The following is a 16157-nucleotide window of genomic DNA, read 5'->3' as shown; positions in this document are numbered from 1 at the left end:
GGATCGCAGTATATATGTTATTATAGGGATCGCAGTATATATGTTATTATAGGGATCGCAGTATATTGGTTATTATAGGGATCGCAGTATATAGGTTATTATAGGGATCGCAGTATATAGGTTATTATAGGGATCGCAGTATATATGTTATTATAGGGATCGCAGTATATATGTTATTATAGGGATCGCAGTATATAGGTTATTATAGGGATCGCAGTATATATGTTATTATAGGGATCGCAGTATATATGTTATTATAGGATTCGCAGTATATATGTTATTATAGGGATCGCAGTATATATGTTATTATAGGATTCGCAGTATATATGTTATTATAGGGATCGCAGTATATAGGTTATTATAAGGATCGCAGTATATATGTTATTATAGGGATCGCAGTATATATGTTATTATAGGATTCGCAGTATATATGTTATTATAGGGATCGCAGTATATATGTTATTATAGGATTCGCAGTATATATGTTATTATAGGGATCGCAGTATATAGGTTATTATAAGGATCGCAGTATATAGGTTATTATAGGGATCGCAGTATATATGTTATTATAGGGATCGCAGTATATATGTTATTATAGGATTCGCAGTATATATGTTATTATAGGATTCGCAGTATATAGGTTATTATAGGATTCGCAGTATATAGGTTATTATAGGGATGGCAGTATATATGTTATTATAGGGATCGCAGTATATATGTTATTATAGGAATCGCAGTATATATGTTATTATAGGAATCGCAGTATATATGTTATTATAGGGATCGCAGTATATAGGTTATTATAGGGATCGCAGTATATATGTTATTATAGGGATCGCAGTATATATGTTATTATAGGATTCGCAGTATATATGTTATTATAGGATTCGCAGTATATAGGTTATTATAGGATTCGCAGTATATAGGTTATTATAGGGATGGCAGTATATATGTTATTATAGGGATCGCAGTATATATGTTATTATAGGATTCGCAGTATATAGGTTATTATAGGATTCGCAGTATATAGGTTATTATAGGGATGGCAGTATATATGTTATTATAGGGATCGCAGTATATATGTTATTATAGGATTCGCAGTATATATGTTATTATAGGATTCGCAGTATATAGGTTATTATAGGATTCGCAGTATATAGGTTATTATAGGGATGGCAGTATATATGTTATTATAGGGATCGCAGTATATATGTTATTATAGGATTCGCAGTATATAGGTTATTATAGGATTCGCAGTATATAGGTTATTATAGGGATGGCAGTATATATGTTATTATAGGGATCGCAGTATATAGGTTATTATAGGGATCGCAGTATATATGTTATTATAGGGATCGCAGTATATATGTTATTATAGGGATCGCAGTATATAGGTTATTATAGGGATCGCAGTATATATGTTATTATAGGGATCGCAGTATATAGGTTATTATAAGGATCGCAGTATATAGGTTATTATAGGGATCGCAGTATATATGTTATTATAGGGATCGCAGTATATATGTTATTATAGGGATGGCAGTATATATGTTATTATAGGGATCGCAGTATATATGTTATTATAGGATTCGCAGTATATAGGTTATTATAGGGATCGCAGTATATAGGTTATTATAGGGATCGCAGTATATATGTTATTATAGGGATCGCAGTATATATGTTATTATAGGATTCGCAGTAGCTGAAACACATATTAAAACTCGAAACGGCTCTTAAGTTGTGGAAAAGTCATTAATTCCTCCCCAGAAATGTTGGCCGCTGCTTTATGTTTCTTGGGTGAGTTGGTTGTCCCGACGTGCCAGGAAATATAACGTGAGGGAGAGCCGGGACACGGCGTTCCTACAAGGGAGCGAGAGTTACTGCGGCAGGAGCGGAGCGCCGGCCAGGGGGCGGGAAGGGTTAAGGGATTAGCCGCAGTGTGCGTGCTAACCCAGGGACCGCCGTGAATATGGGGGAGAGGTTATACGGGCAAACGGGGGAGGTATAGGGAGAGGTTGTAGGGGCAATAGGGGGTGTTATAGGGAGAGGTTATATGGGGTAATAGGAGGAGTTATAGGAAGTGGTTATATGGGGCAATAGGGGGAGTTATAGGGAGCGGTTATATGGGGCAATAGGCGGAGTTATAGGGAGGGGTTATATGGGGTAATTGGAGGAGTTATAGGGAGAGGTTATATGGGGTAATAGGAGGAGTTATAGGGAGGGGGTATATGGGGTAATAGGAGGAGTTATAGGGAGAGGTTATATGGGGTAATAGGAGGAGTTATAGGGAGAGGTTATATGGGGCAATAGGCGGAGTTATAGGGAGGGGGTATATGGGGTAATAGGAGGAGTTATAGGGAGAGGTTATATGGGGTAATAGGAGGAGTTATAGGGAGGGGGTATATGGGGTAATAGGAGGAGTTATAGGGAGAGGTTATATGGGGTAATAGGAGGAGTTATAGGGAGAGGTTATATGGGGCAATAGGCGGAGTTATAGGGAGGGGGTATATGGGGTAATAGGAGGAGTTATAGGAAGTGGTTATATGGGGCAATAGGGGGAGTTATAGGGAGCGGTTATATGGGGCAATAGGCGGAGTTATAGGGAGGGGTTATATGGGGTAATTGGAGGAGTTATAGGGAGAGGTTATATGGGGTAATAGGAGGAGTTATAGGGAGGGGGTATATGGGGTAATTGGAGGAGTTATAGGGAGAGGTTATATGGGGTAATAGGAGGAGTTATAGGGAGAGGTTATATGGGGCAATAGGCGGAGTTATAGGGAGGGGGTATATGGGGTAATAGGAGGAGTTATAGGGAGAGGTTATATGGGGTAATAGGAGGAGTTATAGGGAGGGGGTATATGGGGTAATAGGAGGAGTTATAGGGAGGGGTGAAATGGGGTAATAGTGTGACACACATACAGACACACACACACATAGTGACACACAGAGAGAGACACACACACACAGTTTGTGTGTGTGTATGTGTGTTTATGTGTGTATCGACACACACTCACAGAGTGACACACACAGACACATAGTCACACACACACGTAGTGGCACACACACATACATAGTGGCACACACACACATAGTGGCTCACACAGACACATAGTGGCACACACAGACACATAGTGGCACACACACACACACACACACATAGTGGCACACACAGACACATAGTGGCACACACATATACATAGTGGCACACACACACACACACACACGTAGTGGCACACACACATACATAGTGGCACACACACACACATAGTGGCTCACACAGACACATAGTGGCACACACAGACACATAGTGGCACACACACACACACACACACATAGTGGCACACACAGACACATAGTGGCACACACATATACATAGTGGCACACACAGACACATAGTGGCACACACAGACACATAGTGGCACACACACACACATAGTGGCACACACACACACACACACATAGTGGCACACACAGACACATAGTGGCACACACATATACATAGTGGCACACACACACACACACACACATAGTGGCACACACACATACATAGTGGCACACACACACACATAGTGGCTCACACAGACACATAGTGGCACACACAGACACATAGTGGCACACACACACACACACACACACACATAGTGGCACACACAGACACATAGTGGCACACACATATACATAGTGGCACACACAGACACATAGTGGCACACACAGACACATAGTGGCACACACAGACACATAGTGGCACACACAGACACATAGTGGCACACACAGACACATAGTGGCACACACATATACATAGTGGCACACACACACACACACACACGTAGTGGCACACACACATACATAGTGGCACACACACACACATAGTGGCTCACACAGACACATAGTGGCACACACAGACACATAGTGGCACACACACACACACACACACACATAGTGGCACACACAGACACATAGTGGCACACACAGACACATAGTGGCACACACAGATACATAGTGGCACACACAGACACATAGTGGCACACACAGATACATAGTGGCACACACACACACACACACACACATAGTGACACACATACAAAGACATAGTGGCACACACACAGACACATAGTGGCACACACAGACACATAGTGGCACACACAGACACATAGTGGCACACACACAGACACATAGTGGCACACACAGACACATAGTGGCACACACACACACACACACACAGAGGCACAGAGGCACACACAGACACATAGTGGCACACACAGACACATAGTGGCACACACAGACACATAGTGGCACACACAGACACATAGTAGCACACACAGACACAGTGGCACACACAAACACAGAGCGGCACACACAGACACATAGTGGCACACACAGACACATAGTGGCACACACAGACACATAGTGGCACACACACACAGACATGCACATAGTGGCACACACAGATACATAGTGGCACACACAGACACATAGTGGCACACACAGACACATAGTGGCACACACAGACACATAGTGGCACACACACACAGACATGCACATAGTGGCACACACAGATACATAGTGACACACACAAAGACACATAGTGGCACACACAGACACATAGTGGCACACACATACATAGTGGCACACACAGACATAGTGGCACACACAGATACATAGTGGCACACACATATACATAGTGGCACACACAGACACATAGTGGCACACACAGACACATAGTGGCACACACATATACATAGTGGCACACACAGACACATAGTGGCACACACAGATACATAGTGGCACACACAGACACATAGTGACACACATACAAAGACATAGTGGCACACACAGACATATAGTGGCACACACAGACACATAGTGGCACACACAGACACATAGTGGCACACACAGATACATAGTGGCACACACAGATACATAGTGGCACACACACAGACACATAGTGGCACACACAGACACATAGTGGCACACACAGACACATAGTGGCACACACAGACACATAGTGGCACACACATATACATAGTGGCACACACATATACATAGTGGCACACACAGACACATAGTGGCACACACAGATACATAGTGGCACACACAGACACATAGTGACACACATACAAAGACATAGTGGCACACACAGACACATAGTGGCACACACAGACACATAGTGGCACACATACAAAGACATAGTGGCACACACAGACACATAGTGGCACACACAGACACATAGTGGCACACACAGATACATAGTGACACACACAGACACAGAGTGGCACACACAGACACATAGTGGCACACACAGATACATAGTGGCACACACAGATACATAGTGGCACACACACACAGACACATAGTGGCACACACAGACACATAGTGGCACACACAGACACATAGTGGCACACACAGACACATAGTGGCACACACAGACACATAGTGGCACGCACATATACATAGTGGCACACACAGACACATAGTGGCACACACAGACACATAGTGGCACACACAGATACATAGTGGCACACACAGACACATAGTGACACACATACAAAGACATAGTGGCACACACAGATACATAGTGGCACACACATATACATAGTGGCACACACAGACACATAGTGGCACACACAGACACATAGTGGCACACACACAGACACATAGTGGCACACACAGACACATAGTGGCACACACAGACACATAGTGGCACACACAGACACATAGTGGCATACACAGACACATAGTGGCACACACAGACACATAGTGGCACACATATACATAGTGGCACACACAGACACATAGTGGCACACACAGATACATAGTGACACACATACAAAGACATCGTGGCACACACAGACACATAGTGGCACACACAGACACATAGTGGCACACACAGATACATAGTGGCACACACAGACACATAGTGGCACACACAGACACATAGTGGCACACACAGATACATAGTGGCACACACAGACACATAGTGACACACATACAAAGACATAGTGGCACACACATACACATAGTGGCACACACAGACACATAGTGGAACACACAGACACATAGTGACACACATACAAAGACATAGTGGCACACACAGACACATAGTGGAACACACAGACACATAGTGGAACACACACAGACACATAGTGGCACACACAGACACATAGTGGCACACACAGACACATAGTGGCACACACAGACACATAGTGGAACACACACAGACACATAGTGGCACACACACAGACACATAGTGGCACACACAGACACATAGTGGCACACACAGACACATAGTGGCACACACACAGACACATAGTGGCACACACAGACACACAGAGGCACACACAGACACATAGTGGCACACACAGACACATAGTGGCACACACAGACACATAGTGGCACACACAGATACATAGTGGCACACACAGACACATAGTGGAACACACAGACACAGTGACACACATACAAAGACATAGTGGCACACACAAATATTGACACACAGAGTGACACACACACATAGTAGCACACGCACACAGAGACACACAGTGACACACACACACACAGTGACACACACACACAGTGACACACACACACAGTGACACACACACACATACATAGTGACACACACACAGATACACATTATATTGTCGGTCTTTGTATGACTCACGCTCCTGACACAGCTCACAGTGACCTTATTGTGTGACACAACGCAGGCAGGAAACAGCCGGGAGGCAATTATACCACAACAGGGGCAACCCTGTTCTACGAAGCACCCCCGCCGGACCAGTGCAGCGGGAGGGGGCTATCAGAGCAATAGTCTGCAGGGGTTAAGGGTGGGATACTCTGCAGGGGTTTGGTGACAAGGAGCTGAGGAAGGGCTCTGTGTTTCCTAACCCCATATACTTCCCTGATATCCTGATCCCTTTGCTGGATCAACCTCCAGCCACCTATGCTGGGAGGCTGGACCAGGTATCCACTACACTTTCAGCGAAGAAATACATCTCAGCCTCCCCACGCTTCAGCTTCAGAGGCCGAGCTCTGATTTTACGATTTCCCTTTCTATCTGAAATGCTTCCACCGTGGCACCTTACTGATATATACGTCTATATCACAGCTTCCTCCTCTCTCTCACCCCCCCCCTCCCTCCTCTCTCTCTCACATCCCCTCTCCCTCCTTTCTCTCTCACATCCCCCTCTCCCTCCTTTCTCTCTCACACCCCCCTCTCTCCCTTTCTCTCTCACATCCCCCTCTCTCCCTCCTTTCTCTCTCACATCCCCCTCTCCATCCTTTCTCTCTCACACCCCACTCTCCCTCCTTTCTCTCTCACATCCCCCTCTCCCCCCTTTCTCTCTGACACACCCTCTCTCCCTCCTTTCTATCTCACATCCCCCTCTCCCTCTTTCTCTCTCACATCCCCCTCTCCCTCCTTTCTCTCTCACACCTCCCTCTCCCTCCTTTCTCTCTCACATCCCCCTCTCCCTCCTTTCTCTCTCACATCCCCCTCTCCCCCCTTTCTCTCTCACACACACCCTCTCCCTCCTTTCTCTCTCACACCCCCCTCTCCCTCCTTTCTCTAATCACATCCCCCTCTCCTTCCTTTCTCTCTCACATCCCCCTCTCCCTCCTTTCTCTCTCACCCCCCCCCTCTCACTCCTTTCTCTCTCACATCACTCTCCCTCCTTTCTCTCTCACACATCCCCCCTCTCCCTCCTTTCTCTCTCACACCCCCTCTCCCTCCTTTCTCTCTCACATCCCCCTCTCCCCCTTTCTCTCTCACATCCCCCTCCCTCTCCTTTCTCTCTCACATCCCTCTCCCTCCTTTCTCTCTCACATCCCCCTCTCCCATTAATGTACACAGCGCTTCACAGCAGTAATACACGTGACAATCATATCAATATAAAAATTCCTATTGTCTGATTTTTGCTGCACTTATTGTATTATTATAATTCCCTGTACTGTATTCTTTGTGAAGCGCTGAGTACACTTTTGGCGCGATATAAATAAAGACATACAATACAATAAATAACAAATAATGCAAATAACACATAATGGGAATAAACGCTTCAGACATAAAAGTAACATTTAGGAAGAGGAGTCCCTGCTCCGAAGAGCTTACAATCTATTTAGTAGGAAGAACGTACAGAGACAGTAGGAGGGAGTTCTGGTAAGTGCGTCTGCAGGGGGCCAAGCTTTTTGTATGAGGTGTATAGTGTTCGCCACGGAGCTGCTCATATGCTTCGATAAGGAGGTGTGTTTTAAGGTGGGTCTTAAAGGTGGATAGAGAGGGTGCTAGTCGGGTGTTGAGGGGAAGGGCATTCCAGAGGTGCGGGGCAGTCAGTGAGAAAGCTTTAAGGCGGGAGAGGGCTTTAGATACAAAAGGGGTAGAAAGAAGACATCCTTGAGCGGAATGCGAGTCGGGATGGTGCATAGCGAGAAATTAGGGCTGAGATGTGACGAGTGTAAAGCTTTAAAAGTGAGGAGTGTTACAGGATTTGATAGGAAGCCAGGAGAGGGATTTCAGCAGAGGAGACGCAGAGACACATTTTGGAGATTTGTGAAAACATAGACAGCAAGCCTAAGAATCTTCTCACCAGGACACGGCTCTCGTTCTGGGAGATAGGCGTAGCGGCGTCAGCATGGGGCAGCAGGAAACCAGGTGTGGATTCCACGCATTTCGCTCTGTCAGCTTCATCAGGAGCATCTTCGATTCTGAGACTCCTGAGGAGGCGGATGCAGTGAAACGCGCAGGGCCCAGATCTCGTTTCCTGCAGTCTCATGCTGACGCCGCTACACCTATCTCCCAGAACGAGAGAGGTGTCCTGCCGGATGTGACGTCACAAGCTGTGGCGAGTGTGCGGGTCGGGGCGTCGGTGAGATTTTGGCACTCTGAAGAGAGTATAAACCTCTAACTCAATGCATATTTTTTATATATATATATATATATATATATACACGAACGACACACACACACACATATATATAATATATATATAGACACAACATCACTAGATTTGCCAGGTGGCTTCTCCACACTCACCTCTCACCACTCCATGCTGTTTCCTCCTCTCCTTGGCCCCACCCCCAGGCTCCTGACACCACCTCCTGAGTAGCTGCATTTCTCAGCAGCAGCCAATCAGGATGGAGGAAGCTGCCCAGCCCCCACCAGCCCTGCTCTCTCCCTGCTCGGGGAAATTCCGCGCCCCCTCCCCCTCCCCCCCAGCCGGTCAGGTCACTATGTCCAGAGAGGTAATACCAGTATACACATGCATGTCCAGTATTACCTCTAATTTTTTACTGGGCAGAGTGTCCAAATACAGGACAGTCCGGTTCAACACTGGACGCCTGGTAACCACGATGTAATATCACATGGTGGGGAGGGGGCAACCCAAGTGAGCCCACACCGTTAACTCCTTAATGCAATTAAGTCTTTTCAGAAATGAGTAGTTCTCCAAGATATATATATATATGAACCAGAGGAGCTCCAGGTATAAGAACTGAGCTATACAGTACAGTATACAGTACAGGGCAGTACTAAGGACTCGGGAGCATCCCTTAAGGTTGGAGGAAAGGAAATTTCACCAGCAACAAAGGAAAGGGTTCTTTACAGTAAGGGCAGTTACAGTGTGGGATTCATTACCCATGGAGACTGTGATGGCGGATACAATAGATTTGTTCAAAAAAAGGTTGGACATCTTTTTAGATGGGAAAGGTGTACAGGGATATACCAAATAAGTAACATGGGAAGGATGTTGATCCAGGGAGTCATCCGATTGCCAATTCTTGGAGTCAGGAAGGAATTTATTTATCCCCTTATGAGATATCATTGGATGATGTGACACTGGGGTTTTTGTTTGCTTCCTGTGGATCAATAAGTAAATACAAATATAGGATAAAGTATCTGTTGTGTAAAATTAGCATAGGTTGAACTTGATGGACGTACGTCTTTTTTCCACCTCATCTACTATGTAAATATATAACTATATAACTATGTAACTATATCCTCCTACAATGTAACTATGTAACTATGTAACTATATCCTCCTACTACTATGTAACTATGTAACTATATCCTCCTACTACTATGTAACTATGTAACTATGTAACTATATCCTCCTACTACTATGTAACTATGTAACTATATCCTCCTACTACTATGTAACTATGTAACTATATCCTTCTCCTACTATGTAACTATGTAACTATGTAACTATATCCTCCTACTACTATGTAACTATGTAACTATGTAACTATATCCTCCTACTACTATGTAACTATGTAACTATATCCTCCTACTACTATGTAACTATGTAACTATATCCTTCTCCTACTATGTAACTATGTAACTATGTAACTATATCCTCCTACTACTATGTAACTATGTAACTATGTAACTATATCCTCCTACTACTATGTAACTATGTATGAGCTGAAAGAGACTCTAGAACACTAGGAAGTGACAGTGATGGGACTCAACATCTCCCCTCTCTCTCTGCCTAGATCCCAACCCTCGCCTGTCCTCGGTGATCCCGTTCCTGACGAGCTCCGAGGTGCCGACCGCCAGCAGCGCGGAGCCGGGGGAGGGGTACAGCAGCGTGGCCCCCGGGAGCTCGGAGCCCGTGCGCCCTCGCGGGGCGGCGGAGAACCTCATCCCCGTCTACTGCTCCATCTTGGCGGCCGTGATCGCCGGGCTGGTGGCGTTCATAGTGTTCAAACGGTAAGACCCCCCCCCCCCCACCCAATACGGCCTATCTGTATGTCGCTGGTCTTGGTAGTGGTGGCTAAGGAGAAGTCTGTGAGTGAGTGAGAGAAGTCGGGAAACGCGGATGGATGGATAGCTTTATATAGCGCCCACAGTGTACTCAGCGCTGCACAAGAAGGATGATACAGGGAGTGATAATAATACAGTAAGATCAGACAATAGGAGAGGAAATCCCTGCCCCGCAGAGCTTACACTCTAACTGGTATGTCGGGAGACTTGCAGAGACAGCAGGTGAGGGAATAAGTGCAGTAGATGGCAGTGCCTGGCCTTGATGGTGGGTAGGTGCAGTAGATGGCAGTGCCTGGCCTTGATGGTGGGTAGGTGCAGTAGATGGCAGTGCCTGGCCTTGATGGTGGGTAGTGGCAGTAGATGGCAGTGCCTGGCCTTGATGGTGGGTAAGTGCAGTAGATGGCAGTGCCTCGCCTTGATGGTGGGTAGGTGCAGTAGATGGCAGTGCCTGGCCTTGGTGGTGGCAGTAGATGGCAGTGCCTGGCCTTGATGGTGGGTAGGGGCAGTAGCTGGCAGTGCCTGGCCTTGATGGTGGGTAGGTGCAGTAGATGGCAGTGCCTGACCTTGATGGTGGGTAGGTGCAGTAGATGGCAGTGCCTGGCCTTGATGGTGGGTAGTGGCAGTAGATGGCAGTGCCTGGCCTTGATGGTGGGTAAGTGCAGTAGATGGCAGTGCCTCGCCTTGATGGTGGGTAGGTGCAGTAGATGGCAGTGCCTGGCCTTGGTGGTGGGTAGTGGCAGTAGATGGCAGTGCCTGGCCTTGATGGTGGGTAGTGGCAGTAGATGGCAGTGCCTGGCCTTGATGGTGGGTAGGGGCAGTAGATGGCAGTGCCTGGCCTTGATGGTGGGTAGGTGCAGTAAATGGCAGTGCCTGACCTTGATGGCGGGTAGGTGCAGTAGATGGCAGTGCCTGGCCTTGATGGTGGGTAGTGGCAGTAGATGGCAGTGCCTGGCCTGGATGGGGTAAGTGCTGTAGATGACAAGGTCTGGCCTTGATGGTGGGTAGGTGCAGTAGATGGTAGTGCCTCGCCTTGATGGTGGGTAGGTGCAATAGATGGCAGTGCCTGGCCTTGATGGTGGGTAGGTGCAGTAGATGGTAGTGCCTGGCCTTGATGGTGGGTAGGTGCAGTAGATGGCAGTGCCTGGCCATGATGGTGGGTAGGTGCAGTACATTGCAGTGCCTGGCCTTGATGGGGTAAGTGCTGTAGATGGCAGTGCCTGGCCTTGATGGTGGGTATGTGTAGTAGATGGTAGTGCCTTGCCTTGATGGTGGGTATGTGTAGTAGATGGCAGTGCCTGGCCTTGATGATGGGTAGGTGCAGTAGACGGCAGGGCCTGGCCTTGATGGTGGATAGGTACAGTAGATGGCAGGGCCTGGCCTTGATGGTGGATAGGTGCCATAGATAGCAGTGCCTGGCCTTGATGGTGGGCAGCTGCAGCAGACCACAGTGCTTGGCCACCACGGTGGGTAGGCGTGACTATGGGTGCGGGACAGCAGCCAGGGGTGCAGGCTATTGGGATGCTTCATGTAAAAGTACTGTATCATAGAGGGGTCTGCAACTTAGAGAGAAGTTAGTGATGAGAGGAGCCGGGTAATGACATCCGGGGCCGAGATAAATAAGTCTGTGTCTGGTTTAGAAGCCTGGGAGAGGAACAGAGAAATATATATATATATATATATATATATATATATATATATATATATATATATACATAAATACACAAGTAACCTCTAGTGTGTGTGTGTGTGTGTGTGTGTGTGTGTGTGTGTGTGTGTGTGTGTGTGTGTGTGTGTGTGTGTGTGTGTGTGTGTGCGCTCATTTATTTGCTATATGCTTTGCTGTGGAGGGGTTTTTGTCACTTTTTTTACCCACCATAGCTTAACTAAGTATATATATATATATATTTCCATATCCTCTACAAGCCCCAAATAACTACGTTCCAGACGGCTGAATTCCCGAGGAATGACCCCGCTCAGACACATAACCCCGTGCGCAGCCTGACCCGGGGAGACATCTGCAAACCCTCAACTTAATCCCGACATTAAAATAAAAAAATACAAGAAATATAAAACCAAAACAGTCCCAGTAACTGTCTCTCCCCCCTCATAACAAGAACATGCCCCCCCCCCCCCCCGGAGTAACGGGAGAAGATGACAGGCAAACGTCGAGGAAATCTCTCCCCGTGAACATGTCTCGAACCTTTTTGTGCTGGAAATCCAACACCTGTCTTCCGCTGATACATAATGAATCCTATCCTCCTTTCGGGGGACGGGGGGGAAGGGGGGGATAGAATCGACCCCTTTGACCTTCAGTAACTCGAATCAGACCGACCAGCAAAGTTTGAGATACCGCGTATCCACGTCTTCTTTTAAAAAGCCGTAATAAATAATAATAAATAAATAATAATAATAAATACAAATAATAAATAAATAATAATACTAAATAATAATAATAAATACAAATAATAAATAAATAATAATACTAAATAATAATAATAAATACAAATAATAAATAATAATAAATAAATAATAATAATAAATACAAATAATAATAATAAATAAATAATAAATACTACACCCCCTTCCCCCCCTTTTTCTTCTTATTTGAACGCGTAAAGCGTGGGACGGTGTATAACTCGGCGTTCTTACCTAAGCTGGCAATCGTTTGGCGCTCCTGTTATACGTCTGTCACCGTCCTGACTGTGTGCCTAACGTAATGGCCGCCTTCCAGTTTCAAGCAGCCAGTGTAACTTAGCAGCTGCAATGTATCTCTGATATTATGACGAATTATGTCTATTGTTGCAGTTTGCAGCTCAAACTGCTGGGAACGTTGGCAACAAATGAATCCCCAACAGGAAAGTGTTGACAAGATCTTGCACTGCTGGGGAAGTGAGGCTAAAAGCTGCTATAGAGATCAAAGGGTGCTTTAAAACTCATTAAAAATGGCATAAAGAGTTAAAAAAAAACAGTCGCTGTTATCTAATACAGAACTGATTTATTAAAAAAGAAAAACAACAACAACATAAGATTTAACGTTTTGCTGCCTTAAATGTATAATCACCCACATATGTTCTAACACAGTAGCGCCCCGCTTCTCGGCGTTCCGCCAATACGGTGCGCTGGCATTCGTCGCGCAGCCCAAGCTCTCTCTCCGCACACTCGCGCCCCCCTCCCCCCTTTCCTCCTCGGTTCCCCGACCCAATCCCTTCTCGGCTCGCCGCCCCTTTGCTTCCCGGAATGCTGCATTCTGGGACGGAGCAGGAGTAGGAGCGACGGGGGGGAAAAAACAACGGCTGCGTTTTTCCGCTTTGCGGCGCTTTTTCGGCGGGGGGGGGAGGGGTTCTGGAACCTAACCCGCCGTATGAGGGGGGGGGCCCTACTGTACAAGTATCTTCAGGCGTCTCGCTGTCCTACCGACGTGTACACTGTTAAACATGAAGGGCATATTACCCTGAAACAATGAATATATGGAATTTTTTTAGGAGGGGATACTAGTAACTCTGCCGGCAACAACAATTTTTCGATGGTATACATTTTGCAAGCTTCCTATTAATATCCGGATATACATCGTGCTCTTCTGTAATTCTATTTTAAAGATAAAACAATGCCCGTGAAGGAAATTACCCAACGTTTTCTTTGCCTTTCTACAAACAAATTTAAGCCCAGAAGCAACATACTTGTAAATCCCTCAAATCTAAAACATGTCCGATGTTTTGTTTTTATAAATAATTCTTTCAACGTTCTTTGACATTGCTTCTATATGTTGTAATAAGATAGCCGGGAGGCAGACACATCTTGTTCATTATCTTGTTTGTTACCACTTTGCATTGACCTCTGTCGTGTACGTTGACCTCTGTGGTGTACATTGCAAGGAGATATCTCACCCTCTCGTGTTTCTCGGGCTGCGCTGTGAAATGTGTGTCGGTGGAAAGCGGGTCCGGCGACATCTTGAAAATGTCTCTCTTGGGAATGCCGCGTTTTCAAAATGGCGGCCCGCGGTGGGTGCCCTTCCGTAATGGGGTTACCTGCGGGGGTGGGGGGGGGGTTCCTGAAGATGGCAGAATAAGACTTTGGCAGCTTTTTACGACTGGCAACATTGACCCTTTTTGTTGAAAACTGGGCAAAGACTAATCTCCACCGCCAAAAATATGGGTTTGTAGAGAGAGAGAGGCCAATGGGGCAGATGTATATACTCCCCAAAACTCACTCTTTCCCTCTCTTACTCCCCCTCTCTCTCTCTCCCTTTCTCTCTCTTTCTCTTTCCCTCTTTCTTTCTTTCTTTCTCCCTCTCATTCTTTCACCCCTCCCTCTCTCTTTCTCTCTCTCCACCCTCTCTTTTTCTCTCACTCTCCCCTCCCTCTCTCAAACACTTCACTCTCCCCTCCCTCCTTTACTCTCTCTCTGTCTCTTCCTTCCTCCCAACCACTCTCCCTCCCCCTATCCCCCTCTCTCTCCCTTTCCCTCTCTATCATTCTCTCTCTATTTCTCTATCTTTCTCTCTCCCTTTCTCTATTTCTATCTCTCTCTATCTATCTCTCACACTCATATTTCAGGGGATATTGCTCACTGACGAACTCCAAATTTCGATTGAAAATGATGAATCTAAACATAGGCGAAGTTCCCACTTTAATCAACTCATTGATACAAAATCTATATTATGTGGATGATAGTGATAAGTCAATTTAAAGAAGGAAAAACGGAAGAAAAAGTGTGTTACCTTTCCAAGGGATAGTGACATCGTCTATGTATCTTTTATACAGAAAGGGATTCTTACCTCAACACGTGTGGCTGCTCCCACCAACTCATAGAAAGGTTGGTGTAGGGTAGAGGCCCCTTCGGCAAACCAAATACCACATTCAACAGCTTCCAAACTCAAACTATGGTCAATATTTTTGTAGAAGGACCTTACGTCCGAGGTAACCCATACAATGTACCTACACCATGACACATCATGCGATTATCTCTTGTGCATACTGTAAGAAGTCAGAGCTTCCACCACTAGTTGTAAATACATGTTGATGTATTCAGATGAAGATTCCTCCCGGGTATTATAGGCCTTTCGGGTGGTGAGACCAATGTTTGGTGGACCTTAGGAAGGAATTGAAGAATTGGTGTTATCTCCATTCCTTATTTGTGAGAACATTGTGGACTTGGCTCTCCCTCCAAAAGGGTTAATTGCTGTTTTTTGAACATGCCTAATAGCTCGTTTCTTGTGGGGATCCTTTTTACTTAGGAAGTGGACGGAGTGGGAGAGGAGTCTGTGAGTGTGAGGAAGTGAGATTTGTGAGTGTGAGGAAGAGAAGTCTGTGAGTGTGAAGAAGAGAAGTCTGTGAGAGTGAGGATAAGAAGCCAGTGAGTGTGAGGAAGAGAAGTCTGTGAGTGTGAGGAAGAGAAGT

At 45.9% G+C, this 16157-nt stretch overlaps 1 protein-coding gene across 1 annotated transcript in view; it reads left to right on the top strand.

The window, feature by feature from the left end:
* NGFR (nerve growth factor receptor) overlaps positions 1–16157 on the top strand; it is a 74959-nt gene that overhangs the window by 47466 nt on the left and 11336 nt on the right. Inside the window, exon 4 of the mRNA XM_075580345.1 lies at positions 10491–10707. Coding sequence (XP_075436460.1) covers positions 10491–10707 — 217 coding nt within the window. The remainder of the gene's footprint in view (positions 1–10490; positions 10708–16157) is intronic.

This window comes from Ascaphus truei, chromosome 23 (genome assembly GCF_040206685.1).
Source record: "Ascaphus truei isolate aAscTru1 chromosome 23, aAscTru1.hap1, whole genome shotgun sequence".
Classification (NCBI taxonomy): Eukaryota; Metazoa; Chordata; class Amphibia; order Anura; family Ascaphidae; genus Ascaphus; species Ascaphus truei.
This window is presented reverse-complemented; position numbering and strand designations above follow the sequence as displayed.